This window comes from Salmo salar, chromosome 03, assembly GCF_965601325.2.
Source record: "Salmo salar chromosome 03, fSalSal1, whole genome shotgun sequence".
Lineage (NCBI taxonomy): Eukaryota > Metazoa > Chordata > Actinopteri > Salmoniformes > Salmonidae > Salmo > Salmo salar.
In genome coordinates, this window is record NC_138293.1 from 62080001 (window position 1) to 62100601 (window position 20601).

At 47.2% G+C, this 20601-nt stretch overlaps 1 protein-coding gene across 2 annotated transcripts in view; it reads right to left on the reverse strand.

Annotated features, from left to right (window-relative positions):
- Positions 1-19597, reverse strand: part of LOC106600995 (C-type mannose receptor 2) — a 47868-nt gene extending 28271 nt beyond the window's left edge. For both annotated transcript variants that reach the window (XM_014192828.3, XM_014192827.3), the window contains exons 1-7: positions 19328-19597; positions 12912-13346; positions 10206-10379; positions 9854-10018; positions 9439-9552; positions 891-1034; positions 179-370 (exon numbers count right to left, since the gene is read on the reverse strand). In XM_014192828.3, the coding sequence (XP_014048303.1) occupies positions 179-370; positions 891-1034; positions 9439-9552; positions 9854-10018; positions 10206-10379; positions 12912-13346; positions 19328-19445 (1342 nt within the window). In that variant the 5' untranslated portion in view covers positions 19446-19597. The remainder of the gene's footprint in view (positions 1-178; positions 371-890; positions 1035-9438; positions 9553-9853; positions 10019-10205; positions 10380-12911; positions 13347-19327) is intronic.
- Between the last annotated feature and the right edge of the window lie 1004 nt (positions 19598-20601).

Genomic DNA, 20601 nt, shown 5'->3' on the forward strand with positions numbered 1-20601 from the left:
TTGTACACATGTGCTATATATAAAAACAAACAAGAAACAAGATCAAATGTCTCCTAAGAGAGAAACTGTTGGACACTGAAGTTGAAGATTCTTTTTGTGACATGTACAGTATTGTACTATCTGTGTAGCAGATTCAGGTTGAGGTACCTTTCCATGACATACTGCATTATCTGTGTACCTCGCTTGATGTTGTTGATGATGAACTCTAGTTCAGGCAGGGTGTGGAGGCTGACCAGGTTGGCCTCCATTTTCTGACAGGTTTTCTGAGCAGCGTCCCAGTCGACCTTCTCTGACGTCAGTCTGTAGCAGCCTGCCTGGAACGCCTGCCAGCCCACATCACACTCGTACTTCTCATCATCCGCCCACGAGTCTGCAGCCCACAGAGCAGAGACAGAGAGCAAACAGAAGGGAAATATATCCTATATTAACTATTTGCTAATACAGTAGAGAGCATATAACCCGATGGTAACACAAATCTAGGATTTTGTTTTTAGAACTGTAACTACTCACATCCAGTGTATGTAACTGTCCATGAAACAACAAGCTACATATGTAGGATCTTAATTTGAACCTGTTCGCTACAGAGGGAAAATAATGCTGCAGCAACAGGAAATGTGAATTATTATGTGGATTGTAACAAATGTACATTTTGCAGGGGTTGATACATTTTTCGTAAGGGAAAATGAAGTCTGAAATTTGAAAGTGGAAATTACAAACATTAGAAGCCTTTTCAAAACTCAAATACACTACAAATGTGCCTTTCCTGCTTTGCAGGAAAATTCTCAGCAACAGAAGAGTGATCAAATCAAGCTCCAACATCTGTAAAAGCTTTAGCAGGGAGGATTTGATAAGGAGGTCTAGAGTCTCGACCGGTGACTAGGCAGACGTACCGGTGGTGAAGGGATCCAGGGTGGCATTGGGTCTCTTCTTACAGACGTAGGGAAGGGCTACAGAGCAGTCTCTGTTCTGCCAGCGGCCAGACGACTCTGTCCTGATCACCGCACAGTTCTCCTCCTCCACATGGCCCGGCTGGTCTGGGATTGAAATAGAAAGAATATTGGGAGATAGAAAGAAGAGACAGCTTAGAAGTTCTCTGTGTAGTCTGTGGTGTTAGTGTTGTAAACAGATGGTAGAGGTTGGGTTGGGTTAAAAGGATGGTTGAGGACGGATAAGGTTAAAAGGATGGCTGAGGACGGATAAGGTTAAAAGGATGGCTGAGGACGGATAAGGTTAAAAGGATGGCCGAGGATGGATAAGGTTAAAAGGATGGCTGAGGATGGATAAGGTTAAAAGGATGGCTGAGGATGGATAAGGTTAAAAGGATGGCTGAGGATGGATAAGGTTAAAAGGATGGCTGAGGATAGATAAGGTTAAAAGGATGGCCGAGGATGGATAAGGTTAAAAGGATGGCTGAGGATGGATAAGGTTAAAAGGATGGCTGAGGATGGATAAGGTTAAAAGGATGGATAAGGTTAAAAGGATGGTTGAGGATGGATAAGTTTAAAAGGATGGTTGAGGACGGATAAGGTTAAAAGGATGGTTGAGGATGGATAAGGTTAAAAGGATGGTTGAGGATGGATGAGGTTGGTTAAAAGGATGGTTGAGGATGGATAAGATTAAAAGGATTGTTGAGGACGGATAAGGTTAAAAGGATAGTTGAGGATGGATGAAGTTAAAAGGATGGTTGAGGATGGATAAGGTTAAAACGATGGTTGAGGATGGATGAGGTTGGGTTAAAAGGATGGTTGAGGATGGATAAGATTATAAGGTTAAAACGATGGTTGAGGATGGATGAGGTTGGGTTAAAAGGATGGTTGAGGACGGATAAGGTTAAAAGGATAGTTGAGGATGGATGAAGTTAAAAGGATAGTTGAGGATGGATAAGGTTAAAAGGATGGTTGAGGATGGATAAGGTTAAAAGGATGGTTGAGGATGGATAAGGTTAAAAGGATGGTTGAGGATGGATAAGGTTAAAAGGATGGTTGAGGATGGATAAGGTTAAAAGGTTGGTTGAGGATGTATGAGGTTGGGTTAAAAGGATGGTTGAGGATGGATAAGATTAAAAGGATTGTTGAGGACGGATAAGGTTAAAAGGATAGTTGAGGATGGATGAAGTTAAAAGGATAGTTGAGGATGGATAAGGTTAAAAGGATGGTTGAGGATGGATAAGGTTAAAAGGATGGTTGAGGATGGATAAGGTTAAAAGGATGGTTGAGGATGGATAAGGTTAAAAGGTTGGTTGAGGATGTATGAGGTTGGGTTAAAAGGATGGTTGAGGATGGATAAGATTAAAAGGATTGTTGAGGACGGATAAGGTTAAAAGGATAGTTGAGGATGGATGAAGTTAAAAGGATAGTTGAGGATGGATAAGGTTAAAAGGATGGTTGAGGATGGATAAGGTTAAAAGGATGGTTGAGGATGGATAAGGTTAAAAGGATTGTTGAGGATGGACAAGGTTAAAAGAATAGTTGAGGATGGATGAAGTTAAAAGGATAGTTGAGGATGGATAAGGTTAAAAGGATGGTTCAGGATGGATAAGGTTAAAAGGATTGTTGAGGATGGATAAGGTTAAAAGGTTGGTTGAGGATGTATGAGATTGGGTTGGGTTAAAAGGAGCAGGTTGGCATTTATTGTCATGAATATTGCCCTGAAAGCAGCTCTGCAGTGGTCACTTGCTGGCACAGCCACAAAGTCATAAAACCTGATTTTAAACCTAACCATAACCCTAACCCTGCTAACCCTAACCTTACATTAAGACCAGAAAATATATTTCTGTTTTCATACATTTTTACTATATAGTCAATTTTGACTTTACAGCTGGCCCATCTAGCGAGAGTTCTGCTTCCAGGGCAAGATTCAGGACAATAAACGTCAATCTGCTTTTAAAATGAGGGTTGAGGATGGATGAGGTTAAAAGGATGGATAAGGATGGATAAGGTTAAAAGGATGGTTGAGAATGGATAAGTTTAAAAGGATGGTTGAGGACGGATAAGGTTAAAAGGATGGTTGAGGATGGATAAGGTTAAAAGGATGGTTGAAGATGGATGAGGTTGGTTAAAAGGATGGTTGAGGATGGATAAGATTAAAAGGATTGTTGAGGACGGATAAGGTTAAAAGGATAGTTGAGGATGGATGAAGTTAAAAGGATGGTTGAGGATGGATAAGGTTAAAAGGATGGTTGAGGATGGATAAGGTTAAAAGGATGGTTGAGGATGGATGAGGTTGGGTTAAAATGATGGTTGAGGATGGATAAGATTAAAAGGATTGTTGAGGATGGATAAGGTTAAAAGGATAGTTGAGGATGGATGAAGTTAAAAGGATAGTTGAGGATGGATAAGGTTAAAAGGATGGTTTAGGATGGATAAGGTTAATAGGATGGTTGAGGATGGATAAGGTTAAAAGGTTGGTTGAGGATGTATGAGATTGGGTTGGGTTAAAAGGAGCAGGTTGGCATTTATTGTCATGAATATTGCCCTGAAAGCAGCTCTGCAGTGGTCACTTGCTGGCACAGCCTGTAAAGCCCTGGCCATAGAGAGGGGTTTTTGTTCTTTATTTTGGTTAGGCCAGGGTGTTACATTGGGTGGGCGTTCTATGTTCATTTTTCTATGTTTTTGTATTTCTTTGTTTTGGGCCGTGTGTGGCTCCCAATCAGGCACAGCTGTAGTTCGTTGTTGCTGATTGGGAGTCACACATAAGGAGCCTGTTTTTCCTTTGGGTTTTGTGGGGGATTGTTTTCTGTCTCGTTCGTTTTTGATCAGACAGGACTGTTTGCTATCGTTGCTGTTTTATGTTTTGTTTATAGTGGTTCATTTTATTAAATATCCATAATGAATCCACAACCTCCGCTGCATCTTGGTTTTCTTGCGACGACAGCCGTTACAGAATCACCCACCAAAAAACGGACCAAGCAGCGGAGGAAGGAGAAGCACCAGGAGAGGGGAGATATGGACTCATGGACTTTGGAGGAGATGGAGAGGTGCGTTCAGGATTCCTGGAGATGGGAGGAATTGCTCGACGGAGGTGGACCGTGGGCTCAGGCTGGGGAGTATCGCCGCCCGCAGTGGGAGATCGAGGCGGCGATAGCTGAGAGGCGCTGGTACGAAGCGAGGGAGCGCAACAGGCACGAGAGGCAGCCCCCAAAAAATGTTTGGGGGGGCACACGGGGAGTGTGGCAGAGCCAGGAAGGAATTCTGGGCCAACTCCCCGTGCTTACAGGAGGCAGCGCAGTACTGGTCAGGCACCGTGTTATGCGGTAAAGCGCACAGTGTCCCCAGTACGCGTTGATAGCCCAGAGCGCTACATGCCAGCCCCCCGCAAGTGCCATGCGAGAGCAGGCATCGAGCCAGGACGGATTGTGCCAGCCCAGCGTGTCTGGTCTCCAGTGCGCCGTTTCGGTCCAGGCTATCCTGCGCCGGCTCTGCGCACTGTGTCTCCAGGGCGCTGGGAGGGCTCAGTTCGCCCAATACCTGCGCTCCACCCGTGCCGGGCAAAAGTGGGCATTCAGCCTGGAGTTTGGGTGGCAAGCCTACGCACCAGAACTCCAGTGCTCCCCCACAGCCCAGTTTATCCTGTGCCTCCTCCTCGGACCAGGCCTCCAGTGGGTCGCTCCAGCCTGGTTTATCCTGTGCCTCCTCCCAGGACCAGGCCTCCTGTGGGTCTCTCCAACCTGGTCTATCCTGTGCCTCCTCCCAGGACCAGGCCTCCTGTGGGTCTCCCCAGCCTGGTGAGTCCAGTGTCTGCGCCCAGAGCCAGGCCACCTTCATGTCTCCCAAGCCTGGTGAGTCCTGGGCCAGAGCCGCCCGCCAGTCCGGAGCCGCCAGAGCCGCCCGCTAGTCCGGAGCCGGCAGAGCCGCCCGCCAGTCCGGAGCCGGCAGAGCAGCCCGCCAGTCCGGAGCCGCCAGAGCCGCCCGCCTGTCCGGAGCTGCCAGAGCCGCCCGCCAGCCTGGTGAGTCCTGTGCCTGCGCCCAGGGCCAGGCCTCCTTCATGTCTCCCCAGCCTGGTGAATCCTGGGCCAGAGCCGCCAGAGCCGCCCGCCAGCCCGGAGCCACCGGAGCCGGCAGAACCGCCGCCAGCCTGGTGAGTCCTGTGCCTGCGCCCAGGGCCAGGCCTCCTTCATGTCTCCCCAGCCTGGTGAGTCCTGTGCCTGTGCCCAGGGCCAGGCCTCCTTCATGTCTCCCCAGCCTGGTGAATCCTGGGCCAGAACCGCCGGAGCCGCCCGCCAGCCCGGAGCCGCCAGGGTCGCCCGCCAACCGGGCGCAGCCAGGGACGCCCGCCAGCCGGGCGCAGCCAGGGACGCCCGCCAGCCGGGCGCAGCCAGAATCGCCTGCCAGGCGGGCGCAGTCAGGGTCGCCCACCTGTCCTCCGGCGCGGCCAGGGGCACCACCTAAGTGGGCGATGCCGAGGGTGGAGCGGAGGCCACGTCCCGCACCTGAGCCGCCGCCGTAAGAAGGCCCACCCGGACCCTCCCTTCAGAGTCAGGTTTTGCGGCCAGAGTCCGCACCTTTGGGGGGGGGGGGGGTACTGTAACGCCCTGGCCATAAAGAGGGGTTTTTGTTCTTTATTTTGGTTAGGCCAGGGTGTTACATTGGGTGGGCGTTCTATGTTCATTTTTCTATTTCTTTGTTTTGGGCAGTGTGTGGCTCCCAATCAGGCACAGCTGTAGTTCGTTGTTGCTGATTGGGAGTCACACAAAAGGAGCCTGTTTTTCCTTTGGGTTTTGTGGGGGATTGTTTTTGTTTAGTGTCTTGCACCTGACAGTACTGTTTGGCTGTCGGTTTTCTTGTTTTGTTGTATCGTGTTTGTTAATTAAAACTCAAGATGAACACTAACTCCGCTGCACCTTGGTCTACTTCCACAGACAGCCGTTACACAGCCACAAAGTCATAAAAACTGATTTTAAACCTAACCATAACCCTAACCCTGCTAACCCTAACCTTACATTAAGACTAAAAAAAATCTGTTTTCATACATTTTTACTATATAGTCAATTTTGACTTTACAGCTGGCCCATCTAGCGAGAGTTCTGCTTCCAGGGCAAGATTCAGGACAATAAACGTCAATCTGCTTTTAAAATGAGGGTTGAGGATGGATGAGGTTGGGTTGGGTTAGAAAGATGTTTGAGGATGGTTGAGGTTGGGTTAAAAAGATGGTTGAGGATGGATAAGATTAAAAGGATTGTTGAGGATGGATAAGGTTAAAAGGATAGTTGAGGATGGATGAAGTTAAAAGGATAGTTGAGGATGGATAAGGTTAAAAGGATGGTTTAGGATGGATAAGGTTAATAGGATGGTTGAGGATGGATAAGGTTAAAAGGTTGGTTGAGGATGTATGAGATTGGGTTGGGTTAAAAGGAGCAGGTTGGCATTTATTGTCATGAATATTGCCCTGAAAGCAGCTCTGCAGTGGTCACTTGCTGGCACAGCCTGTAAAGCCCTGGCCATAGAGAGGGGTTTTTGTTCTTTATTTTGGTTAGGCCAGGGTGTTACATTGGGTGGGCGTTCTATGTTCATTTTTCTATGTTTTTGTATTTCTTTGTTTTGGGCCGTGTGTGGCTCCCAATCAGGCACAGCTGTAGTTCGTTGTTGCTGATTGGGAGTCACACATAAGGAGCCTGTTTTTCCTTTGGGTTTTGTGGGGGATTGTTTTCTGTCTCGTTCGTTTTTGATCAGACAGGACTGTTTGCTATCGTTGCTGTTTTATGTTTTGTTTATAGTGGTTCATTTTATTAAATATCCATAATGAATCCACAACCTCCGCTGCATCTTGGTTTTCTTGCGACGACAGCCGTTACAGAATCACCCACCAAAGAACGGACCAAGCAGCGGAGGAAGGAGAAGCACCAGGAGAGGGGAGATATGGACTCATGGACTTTGGAGGAGATGGAGAGGTGCGTTCAGGATTCCTGGAGATGGGAGGAATTGCTCGACGGAGGTGGACCGTGGGCTCAGGCTGGGGAGTATCGCCGCCCGCAGTGGGAGATCGAGGCGGCGATAGCTGAGAGGCGCTGGTACGAAGCGAGGGAGCGCAACAGGCACGAGAGGCAGCCCCCAAAAAATGTTTGGGGGGGCACACGGGGAGTGTGGCAGAGCCAGGAAGGAATTCTGGGCCAACTCCCCGTGCTTACAGGAGGCAGCGCAGTACTGGTCAGGCACCGTGTTATGCGGTAAAGCGCACAGTGTCCCCAGTACGCGTTGATAGCCCAGAGCGCTACATGCCAGCCCCCCGCAAGTGCCATGCGAGAGCAGGCATCGAGCCAGGACGGATTGTGCCAGCCCAGCGTGTCTGGTCTCCAGTGCGCCGTTTCGGTCCAGGCTATCCTGCGCCGGCTCTGCGCACTGTGTCTCCAGGGCGCTGGGAGGGCTCAGTTCGCCCAATACCTGCGCTCCACCCGTGCCGGGCAAAAGTGGGCATTCAGCCTGGAGTTTGGGTGGCAAGCCTACGCACCAGAACTCCAGTGCTCCCCCACAGCCCAGTTTATCCTGTGCCTCCTCCTCGGACCAGGCCTCCAGTGGGTCGCTCCAGCCTGGTTTATCCTGTGCCTCCTCCCAGGACCAGGCCTCCTGTGGGTCTCTCCAACCTGGTCTATCCTGTGCCTCCTCCCAGGACCAGGCCTCCTGTGGGTCTCCCCAGCCTGGTGAGTCCAGTGTCTGCGCCCAGAGCCAGGCCACCTTCATGTCTCCCAAGCCTGGTGAGTCCTGGGCCAGAGCCGCCCGCCAGTCCGGAGCCGCCAGAGCCGCCCGCTAGTCCGGAGCCGGCAGAGCCGCCCGCCAGTCCGGAGCCGGCAGAGCAGCCCGCCAGTCCGGAGCCGCCAGAGCCGCCCGCCTGTCCGGAGCTGCCAGAGCCGCCCGCCAGCCTGGTGAGTCCTGTGCCTGCGCCCAGGGCCAGGCCTCCTTCATGTCTCCCCAGCCTGGTGAATCCTGGGCCAGAGCCGCCAGAGCCGCCCGCCAGCCCGGAGCCACCGGAGCCGGCAGAACCGCCGCCAGCCTGGTGAGTCCTGTGCCTGCGCCCAGGGCCAGGCCTCCTTCATGTCTCCCCAGCCTGGTGAGTCCTGTGCCTGTGCCCAGGGCCAGGCCTCCTTCATGTCTCCCCAGCCTGGTGAATCCTGGGCCAGAACCGCCGGAGCCGCCCGCCAGCCCGGAGCCGCCAGGGTCGCCCGCCAACCGGGCGCAGCCAGGGACGCCCGCCAGCCGGGCGCAGCCAGGGACGCCCGCCAGCCGGGCGCAGCCAGAATCGCCTGCCAGGCGGGCGCAGTCAGGGTCGCCCACCTGTCCTCCGGCGCGGCCAGGGGCACCACCTAAGTGGGCGATGCCGAGGGTGGAGCGGAGGCCACGTCCCACACCTGAGCCGCCGCCGTAAGAAGGCCCACCCGGACCCTCCCTTCAGAGTCAGGTTTTGCGGCCAGAGTCCGCACCTTTGGGGGGGGGGGGGGGTACTGTAACGCCCTGGCCATAAAGAGGGGTTTTTGTTCTTTATTTTGGTTAGGCCAGGGTGTTACATTGGGTGGGCGTTCTATGTTCATTTTTCTATTTCTTTGTTTTGGGCAGTGTGTGGCTCCCAATCAGGCACAGCTGTAGTTCGTTGTTGCTGATTGGGAGTCACACAAAAGGAGCCTGTTTTTCCTTTGGGTTTTGTGGGGGATTGTTTTTGTTTAGTGTCTTGCACCTGACAGTACTGTTTGGCTGTCGGTTTTCTTGTTTTGTTGTATCGTGTTTGTTAATTAAAACTCAAGATGAACACTAACTCCGCTGCACCTTGGTCTACTTCCACAGACAGCCGTTACACAGCCACAAAGTCATAAAAACTGATTTTAAACCTAACCATAACCCTAACCCTGCTAACCCTAACCTTACATTAAGACTAAAAAAAAATCTGTTTTCATACATTTTTACTATATAGTCAATTTTGACTTTACAGCTGGCCCATCTAGCGAGAGTTCTGCTTCCAGGGCAAGATTCAGGACAATAAACGTCAATCTGCTTTTAAAATGAGGGTTGAGGATGGATGAGGTTGGGTTGGGTTAGAAAGATGTTTGAGGATGGTTGAGGTTGGGTTAAAAAGATGGTTGAGGATGGTTGAGGTTGGGTTGAGTTGGAAAGATGTTTGAGGATGGTTGAGGTTGGGTTAAAAAGATGGTTGAGGATGGTTGAGGTTGGGTTGGGTTGGAAAGATGTTTGAGGATGGTTGAGGTTGGGTTAAAAAGATGGTTGAGGTTGGTTGAGGTTGGGTTGGGTTGGAAAGATGTTTGAGGATGGTTGAGGTTGGGTTAAAAAGATGGTTGAGGTTGGGTTGAGTTGGAAAGATGTTTGAGGATGGTTGAGGTTGGGTTAAAAAGATGGTTGAGGATTGTTGAGGTTGGGTTAGAATGGTGTTTCAGGATGGTTGAGGTTGGATTAAAAAGATGGTTGAGGTTGGGTTGGGTTAAAGGCAGTGTTCTCTCACCGTTCTCCCAGTTGAGGTATTTGAGTGGGGAGGAGTCACCCCACTGCCAGCCTCCGGTGATGTCCAGGTCATTCAGACCGATCCACAGAGCAGCACTGTAACCAGTCAGCAAACCTACAGCAGCAGGGAGACTTCTCTTAAAAACCTAAGATGTTCTCATATAAACAGAGGCAAGATCACACTCTCCCTCTTTAAAACTATTAGAGAAGAGGTAAGTTGAGAAAAGATGGTGATTTTAAGGTATGCTTTTAAATGGCTTATACACGCTTAATACATAGTTGTTTACCAGTAATGTTTAATACCAGTTCATAACAGACCTATAAACACATTTATATCAAACCGAGAATAAGGAAGAAAACCTCTACCGTGTTGTAGCATAGAGCACTGCATTTTAGACTCTCCTCTGGTCTCTTACCGTTGATGTAGGTCTGTTCATGTAGCTTGGTGATACTGAGCAGGTCTGCCCCCTGCTGTTGGCAGCTGATGCGAGCCTCGCTCCATGACAGGGTGGCCTGGAAGTTGAACTGGTAGCAGCTGTCTGTCAGGGGATCTGTGTCCCAGAACGTCTCACAGTCATTGCCTGGGAGGGGGAGGGAGGGAGTGAGTGAGAGAAAGAGGGGAGGGTGGGAGAAACAGAGATCATTGCAAGGGGAAAAAGTCATAGAGAGACATAGAAAGAGTCTGTGGTGCGTGTGTGTGTGTGTGGGGGGGGGGGGGGGGGAGGAGGAGGTGGAGGAGGAATATAGCTGTGTGAGACAGTGACTCACTCTTAACAGGACAGAAGCCCCAGCGTTCGTCCTTGCCATAGTCGAAGGTGGTGGCACACCACAGGTGACCGTCCTCTCTGCCAATACTGGTGCAGTTGTGGAACCACTGGCCATCGTACATGAAGGGCAGGTAGCAGGGCCGACCATAAGAGTTCCCCTGGATAGTATAGATTTCTGCAAAGGCGCACGATGGAAAGACTTCAAATCCCAGGATGCACTGGCACTGAAGCGCCACTTTCTGTCCCAAATTGATTTGTGTGGATAGTTTGTACTGAGCAAACAAATCTGTGTACTGAAAGACGTGCAATTAAACGTGATCAATAAATAGAAGATATATTACAGGAAATTAAGACAGACGCCAAAGTGTGCTTTTGGACCAAAAGGTATGGGAAAGACCATCAAAGGTAAACAATAAACCAAAATAGACCAGATAATGGAAAAACAATCAAAGAATTTACATCTGAAAAATAACTACATCAGGACAAAGCTTTATAAAAACTAAATACTGTCTGAAACAGTTCAAAAAGTATGCCAGAAAAAGTCATTTTCATTTTCACTAGCAATTGACAAGGGTAGAAAGGGTACTCTTTCCAAAAAGCTTTCTCTAAAATAATAAAATAATGAGTTTAGTTTATAAGCAGCTGTTTTAGTTATTTTCCCAGTCTATTATGAGACTGCCATGTATAAACTAAACTCCATTATTCTTTGAGAGGTGAATGAACTTTATTTTGAATGAAACCTGATCTCCACAGTTTGACAAAATGCCCAGGGGTTGCCACGGTAGCCTCTGCATTCCACTGGACAGCGGGGTATGAAGGAAAGGACAGCAGGGACAACTCAAATCAACTCTCCAAGACACGATGGAGAAAGAGAGAGAGAGGGAAGAGAGCGAGCGAGGAAAGATAGAGAGAAAGGGCGAGGGAGAAAAGGAGAAAGAGAGCGGTAGGGAGAGAGAGAGCTGTAAAGAGAGGGACTAGAAGGGTGTCTGCGATGTTACCAAAACACACAGAGAACTAGCCAGGCCCATGGAAAGTAGGGCATATGTGTTAAAAAGGGGGAAAGGCCTAGAAAGTTCCCTTTTCCCTCCTTCATTTCCCTCTCTTCTCCACCAGTGGCTGGTTCATGTCAAGCTGCTAGCCTGCTAGCTACACAGCGGGGTGACTAATGTCCGTGGCATTCTTTATTCAGCAGCCTGTTGTCTTCACAAAAGCAAGTTGTGAGGAATGGCAGTTAAAAGTTACAAATGCCTTTTGTCTCCCCACAAAAAAAGGAAAGAAAAGAAGGAGAGGAAAGATAGAGAAGGAAAGTAAAGAAGGAGAGGAAAGATAGAGGACGAAAGTAAGAAAAGAAAGAGAGGAAAGATAGAGGACGAAAGTAAGAAAAGAAAGAGAGGAAAGATAGAGGAGGAAAGTAAAGAAAGAGAGGAAAGATAGAGGAGGAAAGTAAGAAAAGAAAGACAGGAAAGATAGAGGAGGAAAGTAAAGAAGGAGAGGAAAGAGAGGAGGAAAGTAAAGAAGGAGAGGAAAGATAGAGGAAAGTAAAGAAGGAGAGGAAAGATAGAGGAGGAAAGTAAGAAAAGAAAGAGAGGAAAGATAGAGGAGGAAAGTAAAGAAGTAGTTTTCTGGACTTAGGTTGTAGGAGATCTGGTTTTAATTCCAGTCAGACAGGCTAGATACAGTATTTCAAAGAGTAAGCCCAGCAGAAAGGTTGTCAGTGCAACTTAAATTATAACATTTGATATCTGTATGAATAATAATACTACTAATAATAATAGTGGAAACAAGGCTTTGCTTCAAAACCACACTGTTAACCCTTACGCGGGGGCTTCAACTCCTAGGTCCTACATAAACACTAACATACCGTAGGCTAGAACTGGGTGATATGGACAAAAATCCGCATTTTTGTGGATTTGCCTGAATTGCCTGAATTGATGCAAAAATGATAAATAGAAGGATAGTTTATAACATTAATGTGCAACAAGTTTTTGAAACGTTTCCTACTAACTTACTACTAGTCTGATGGTTGTAGCCGTCAACTGTCCCATTAACAATCACCCATATTAACACACTTACTTCATTCCAAACTTCACATTTCTCTAGTACAGGCTACGTATCATAATGAGCGATATCAGCGAAATGCCCGCGATAAGTGATCGGTATGGTCGGTGTCAGTCATTTCCGGTTTAATGACCCAGCTCTACTGTAGGCTATGTGAGGGCAAGGGCATTCCACTGTTTACATCTTGAGTTTACAAACACAGAGCGAGAGGGCTTTCCTTAGCTATCTTGCTGGCGGGCTGCCAGTCAGTCATAGAGTCGACAGAGAGGCCCAGGGCAAAAAAATTGCAGCGTGCGTCTGAACAGATACAGCTGTAACCTCCTCAACAGTACAACACAGCTGACTAACCCTGCCTCAGCTTTTCATTCACAAGCCCTGTTGGGAGAAATAGTGACAAACCATATGTTGAATTTTCTTTTGCAAAATGGCTGACTCCCTTGTCCTACCCGAGTCGAACTGACGTCTTGTTGCTCCATACCAAAATAAAATCAAGACTATTATTTTACATTACATGTAGGTCACTTCCTGACCAGAATGACTTGCTCAACTTACACTTCCCTTTATCAGACAAAGAGTACCAAAATAGGGTCATCAACCCTTAGTAATCCACTAGACTTTGCAAACCAGAAGCAGAAGATATTCTACTTACCACGATAGCTCCTAGAACAAAGGTCCTGATCGTCCCCAAAGAGCCTCCACTTGAGCCCCTCCCGTGGGGGCTTGACATCCGAGGCCACCACTGAGGAGTTAGCGGAGGGGTTAACAGGGTGCGAGGGTGACGGCAGGTACAGGTTGAGGTTGTCCAACACCTGGGAACAGTACCAGGTCCAGCGGACTCCGGGAGGCTCTCTGTCACAGGGGTAGACGCCCAGTTGTGAGGTGTCCTCCCTGGAGCTGTAGTTTCCTGTTGTCATGCCCAGGCACAGAGAAGAGCCAAGGTTGAAGAGCCGGCCCCGGGTCACCCACTTCCACTTCTGGGCGTCATCCTCGCAGGACTCGGACAGGGACAGGGAGTGACCCTGCACCCCTAGACAGCCCTGAGCCCCCTCGTGGAAGAACACAAACACATCACCATTCACAGGCTCTGTGGAGAGAGAGATAGAGAAACACAGAGAGAGAGAGACACATAGAGAGAGAGACAGAGAGATAGAGAAACACAGCGAGAGAGAGACACATAGAGAGAGAGAAACACAGAGAGAGAGAGAGACATAGAGAGAGAGAGACACAAGAGAGAGACACAAGAGAGCGAGAGAGAGAGAGAGAGGACAGTCAATAACACTGTTCAGGAACTATTCCATCTTTAGCTGCTATTGTGGAGAACACGATCAATATCACTGTTAATGGATGACCTGCTTTGCTAGAGCAAACATCTTTCAGCTGGTTGTGGTGCTGTTGAAAGGCTAGCTTTCTCACAATAATACCTAGCCCACCCAGTTATATCTCCTCTCACATCTATGACAAAACAGACAAACAAGTTGGAGAAAGAAATCATTTCATTTGCGTATCAAAGACCATAGGAGGCTCCCAAACCTGTATCAACTTAACCAGACATTGACCCAGGTTATGTGTCTAGACAAGTGTTAATTGGAGGGGGCTGCTGCTTTTAAAATGTGGCTGCACATGTTTTTTCACGCATCTTTTAATGTTGGTAATGTCTATTTATTTGTTATTTCCTGTCAGATTCTGGGATATTTGCCCCATTTCAGACATGTGACCTGGAATGGCCTTTCTCCTCACGGGGAGTCTGTGGTCTGAATGTCATGTGAGGGAAGGTTGGCTGAAGAACTAAATGAGGACTGGGCGGTCTGGGGGTTTTGGGGGACTGGTTTGGAACTTTATCAGGAGAAAAAATCTGTTTGTGTTGTCAATATCGGATAATATACATGTCATTACTTTACTTAATTATGTCAGTAATTTACCCAGACAGAGTGACCCTACAGTTAATTCTCAAAAAAAGTTACAATGAAATGTCATGAACTGTACCTTGGCTTAGTTCATCCTTATGCAGTAATGTAAATGTCAATGTGCTATGGGCATTGGGTCTCTACTGTAGGATCTGTGTAATACAAGAGTAAGTATACTGTATATACTCCAACCCTGCATGAACTGATAAGAGGAGGAGGTAGAGAGAAAGTGAGATACTGTATTTAACTCTAAGCTAGCTAGATACTGGCTGGACTCCAGCCACTATGGCTGGAATGTCGGGAAGAGAACCCAACAACCTTCCCAAAAACCCACTGTGGTTTTCTCTCCGACCCACTTCTTCTCTGAGCTTTTCTTTTTCTTCTGGGGGGGATTGGGAGGTTAAGGCCAGGTGATTCAAAAGTGTGTGCACTGGTGGAAGAGAGAGCGAGAGACGGAAAGGGAGAGAAAGAGAGGAAGAAAGAGAGGAGAGGGAGTGCAGCTGTGATGTTAAGTGAACAAAAAGAGCAAGGAGAAAAAAGGAACGACCCCAAAACAAGCCCTCCTCAGTGAATCTGGGTCCAGAGAAGAGAAACAGAGAGAGAGAGACCGTCTGCATTCCTCCTTCACGGGGCCCTCCGAGGGGCCAGGATGTGTGGAAGGTGGGACAGATCACTGGGCGTTGGACTGAACATAGGGAAAGGGGGATACCTAGTCAGTCGCACAACTGAATGCATTCAACTGAAATGTGTCTTCCGCATTTAACCCAACCCCTCTGAATCAGCTGGCTCTGGTATGGGGGTACTTCAGTCCACACACAGAATAGGGGTCCTGGCCTGTAGTACTAAACCCCCTCCTCAGGTCATCTAATCAGTCCACTGTAGCTATCTCACAGAACTAGCAACACCGCCCTTGCAGCACTACCAACACTAAAACGATGGAGAATCTCCATAAAAAGAGTCTCTACAAAGTCGTTATTAATGCAGAACTTCAATCAGTGTAGCACTAGCTTTTCTCGACTCACTCAAACTCTGTTGCAAAATTGTTGAGAAATAATAGTCAGCTTGTGGCCTTGGACAGCTTCCAGATGCTGCAAATGGTGCAGTTACTAAACAACAATGGCTGAGTGGTTCCACAGAGCTGTGAGCCTCCACTGGCAGTGCTTTGTACAGTGTAATCAGATATAATTACCAGCTAGCCTGACTGCTGCAGACATCTCATTGTAGCACCATGTTGTTAGTCCTGTTTACTGTCCACTAATTGTGATGCAATAAAGATTCAGGAGTCAAAATATCTTTTCTCACATGGTAATGGTGCGCCTCTGGAAAAATCTTTACTATGCACTCTTAGAATTCTTTTCATTTTTATTATTTAACCTTTATTTAACCAGGCAAGTCAGTTAAGAACAAATTCTTATTTACAATGACTGCCTAGGAACAGTCAGAACGACAGATTGTCAGCTCAGGGGTTCAATCCAGCAACCACTAGGCTACCTGCCGCAAGATGCAGTGCCTTTGACCGATGCGCCACTCGGGAGCCCAGTTCTGCAGTTGTCGCCATAGAAGAACCCTTTTTGGTTCCAGGTATAACTATTTTGGGTTCCATGTAAAACCCTCTGTGGAAAGGGTTCTACATGGAACCCCAAAGGGTTCTACCTGGAACCAAAAGGGATTCTTGGGTTCTTCTATATGGACAGCCAAATAAGCCTTTTTGGTTCTAGATAGCACCTTTGTCATTGAAGTAAAAGAATGAGGGGCAGGTTCCATGAGGTTATAATTTCAGACTCCGATTACTAACGTAACACAATCCATAGCAGTCTGAAATGAAAAACCTTTCCATAGACTCATTTCTCTCCAGGGAACTCATTGTCTGTCATTTCCATTAAATGGCATGTCTTCAATAACCTTGCTACAGTCAGTCAAGCACTCTCTACAGTTCTCCAACAGCAAAGACAAACTGAGTCCTGTTAATGTCATACCGTATGGACCTTGTAGATCAGACAGTTCAGCAAAGTTGCTCAGTCTTTGATGCCTCTCAATTCAAGGATCTTTCTTACCTTGTGGTCCATGCCAAAACATTTAGCAGTGCTCCCAGCTACCCCGGTCTGAAAATCCAACCCTTCTATATGCTCTTTTAACGGGCTCTTCTCTGTCGTGACAGGCAATCCACCCCAGCTGCAGGCAAATTACAGGATCAACTTTGCCTTTCCCAAATGTGTCAAAACACAGTACAGAACAATGAATTCATTTTGGACATCTACAGCACTGACTTTAAGCCGGATGCTCTGAAGTAAGCAGTGCTGCTTCCAGTGGTGGGTGATTTCCTTGACAAGGCTTACATAATGATGGTTTTGGCCATGCTAACACTTGGCTTAGCAACACTCAACGACAGAGTGGCAAGAGGAGTTTTTAGGAGACGTACATGTTATTAAAAGCAGCCTGATGTCATTTAGTCTTTTGTCATGATGAGAATCAGAGCCACAACAAAAGGAATGTTGGTTTTCTGTTGCTACCAAGGCAGTAAAACTGAGACTACCTATTAGACCTTGATGACTAATTTCCCACAGGACATGACTAGTACCCAACAAGCTGGGCACTGATGTTACTGATGTGAAGTAGAAGCTCTAACTTCTCAAAGTGTTCACACCTGGGCCCTTGCAGCTGTGTTTAAAGTGTTGGTTCAACCTCAGACGGCTCTGCTAAGTAAAAGACAAACATCAAATGTAATTCCAGCAGCGGATTTGAAAGTGTTTGATGTGAATACAGTAAAGCACAGATCAACAGATTCACCGAATCTTGACGAAAGTTAAACCTTGGGAAAGTACAACCAGAACAACACCCATCTAGCCTGATCCCTCCTCTCCCTCTCTCCCACTCCCTGCCCCGTCACCCTGCTCAGGCCAATGCCAGTTTCCTGCTGCAAAAGAGAGCGCCTTAAACCTGCAGCCAAGAACAACGGAACATGAGGAGCCAAGAGCAGAGAGGTTGATGTTCCCAGAACCACCTTCTTCTCCTCCAACTCCGGTCGGTGTGTTGATGGGCGTGGGGGTGTGAGCAGGGCACTGGAGCTGGAGCACAGAGGTCCAGGGGGGCCAGTGGAGGCTGAGGTACATGAAACAAAGGTGACTGACTTGATCCACACTGAGGTGAGACGTACTGTAGAGATGGAGGCACAGGGACTGGGAACCATATTGGGATAGAAATGTGAGATAACAAATATTTTACTCCCATAGATGTTGAAGCAAAATGGAGTAAAAGTGTGGGTGGATGTTATTGGATAAGAACAACAATGATGATAGATTCTGGTATCAGGTTAAAGACCCCCAGGTCTAGGATGAAGGTGTGGTGGTGGGACCAAAGGATTGTCCTTGAACCTTTTTCTTATTTTGACAGATGTTTGCGATGAAAGGGGACTCTTGTTTTCCGGGTAAGCTTTATAAAAACAGAACATCTCTTTGTCCAGTAAAAACAGCAACCAACAAATAGACAGGACATTCCAGCCTGTTAGTGTGTTTGTTTCTATTTGTTTTATGATGGTCCAGGCCAGCCTCTGAAACAGCTAGAGAGGTGGTAGGCCCCCTCCCAGGAAACATCTCAGTGGGAGGGGAGGAGAAGCAGCAGTGAGTGGGTGGATTTATTAGGGGCTGATCAGCCCTTTAGTGGATGGTTGGGTGGGATTTTTTTAGGGGCTGATCAGGCTGTTGGCTTCCTGCTTTCTGTACAGCTTGAGTCCAAAGACACAGGGGTGGTACCTGAAATTCCTCCATGATCCTAAAGGTAAGACGGAGCCCCAGGAGACAGGGATTGTTCTGAGACCTGTACACTCAGGTAGACCTAAGGGTGTGAATAAGTGTCTAAAAGACAGAATAAATAGATATGGTGGAAAACAAGAATGAAAGCATGTGAATGGGAGATCTGCCTTGCCTTTGTAGATGGCAAACAAACCCAGTAACATCCACACTGCAGGTGTTACAGTTAGACACAACAATATATCTGGCCCTACATGACATTGTGTTGAGAGCTGACACAACTGTGCTTTCAATGAAATCACACAGAAAACAAAAGCAATGACTGTAATAATACAGTAATAACAGAACCTGGTGAATTACAGTATATGATCATCTTCTTGACTTCATCACCTTGAATCATCATACTCAGCTTTGTTGATACTGTTTTCCCTCCCTTGTACTAACTGAACTAATTCTGACCGCATTACACACAATGTATGTTCTGGTGTAGACCTCAGTATCAAAGAACTGAATACATCTTGTTGAAAGTTCAATTCCCTCTGGATTTGTGATATAGGATCGGCCAAGTAAGTTTAAGTTATGTTTCCACATGGGAGGAACTGAGAATTTAATTGGGGAAAAAAACTTGTTTTTAGTTTGGCCCACCTCCAAAGCTGTCTACCCTGTCAAGTTGGTTACTGGGACTACTTTGTCTTCATTTCAATGAGACAGTGTGGTATTTCTTGAAATAACTTTTAGTCTAGTGTTATCCGTCTTCATTCATATAAACCTAGATTTAATGTTAAATCGACCCATAGCATGCCTAGGAGTAAGGCAGGTCAGCGTTCAAAAGCGAGAGGTCACTGTCGTGTCCATAGGCCTACACGGCACACGGGGAAGGAGAAGCGATGGACGTATATAACAGGATGTAAAGGTCACATCTGCCCCCGAGGTGCCAAATATATGCAACGCGTCAGTCCCATACCAGCTTACAAAGGAAGGACACGGATGTGTGGGACATATCTACAATTTTACATTTCCAAAGAAGATGCCAAAGAAAGTATCTATAGGTATATTGGAACTTCACTTTAAGTTTCCAAACGAGAAAACACATACAACGCCACCCCCCCGTCCCCCTCCCGCACACACACACACACACACACACACACACACACACACATCTGGTTACACTCAGAATTCGGACTTTCGTGGCATTCCAATGCACCAGTGAAGTTCGGATAAAAAGTACCCCTAAAATTCCACCAGGTCTCCTAAACCCCCCCCCCCCCCCCCCCCCCCAAAAAAAACCCCAACTAAATAAGTTTTAGGTGGATATTCAGACATGCCATAACAAAGAGAGTCTGCGACTCTCGGTCTCCAGAGTTTTCCTTGAATGAAAAGCCGAGAAGCATTCGACAGCAACATATTGATCTTACCTGAAACGCTGCTGTTTAGTTCCAGACTGAAGATGAATAAATATAAAGTGCATTTGTAAAAGTGAAGGCAATTTTTCCATGTTCTCCTCGAATCCTTGTTTCGGTCGCAGCGTGGCATGCCCACTATTGCTCAGCAAACTGTAAATCGGAGCAATTTCTGGAGAGCTTTCCTTTCGGGACGGATGGGTAGAGTGGTGGTGAGTATGATGGGGTGCAGATGAGAGGAGGAGTAGAGTGGGCTCTGTGTCTTTTTAGCGCGTCATTAAAACTGAAGTTAGCAGACGCGTTGCGTCAGCGTCACCATACTCTAGCCCGCCTCACATTCACACACAGTTGTGCACAAACTAGATACACTGTATTGCAGATATGCAACATTGTGTGAGAATCTCAGACATGCAACATTATTATCTTGCATTTTATTGAGCTCCGCCCCGCTGTTACATTGTAACAACATCCCTGCTTGTGATACGTTACATGCTGCAAATATGTAGCCTAGCTAGCCTAGGCCTATCCGTTTCCTTCAAAATAAGGTATTGGTTTTACAGATATATATAATGTAATATATATCTATTACACCTATAGAAACTTGATTTGGCTTATTTTAAAACGACAGTAGAGATTGAAAACAGAAATTTTTATTTTACTAGATTCTGGCTCATAGAATCATTTCCCAAAGAAAGCAGCTGTGGGGTGACAGTTATGCACACAGATCATCCAAGTGAGATTGCAACAAGAAACAGTTTTACTTCCCATTCCAAAACCAGAGACCCAAAGCCAACTCATAAATATGTGTAAAAATTACTAAAGTGATGGCTTCTTGGCCTCCACAATTCTGGATTATTAAATTATCACAGTATTGCTGTCCCTCGTGAATCAATTAAACTGCCATGGTGCACATATTCACCCCTGGAAGGATTCTGTGTTGGGGATTGGTAGTGGTGGATGTTGGGGAGAGTGGAAACAATCCAATGTCAATCTGTTGGGAAATGCAAGAATGATGCATCAATCAGAACAATCTTACATTGGTGGATAATGTATGTGTGCAGTGCACAATCTGCACACGTAGCCTAACAGTACAAAGCTGGTGTCACTGATGTGTTAGCTTCATCCTCTCTCTTGTGAACACAGTGATTGTTTGACCATTAGTAGTATGCATGGCTCAGGGCCCTGGCTGTCTCCCTCTCCACTGATCATTATTGATCTGTGGCTTTGGCAGTGCACTGCACACAACCACACTCAGTTTAACACACATTTTAAACAACGTGCGAATGCAC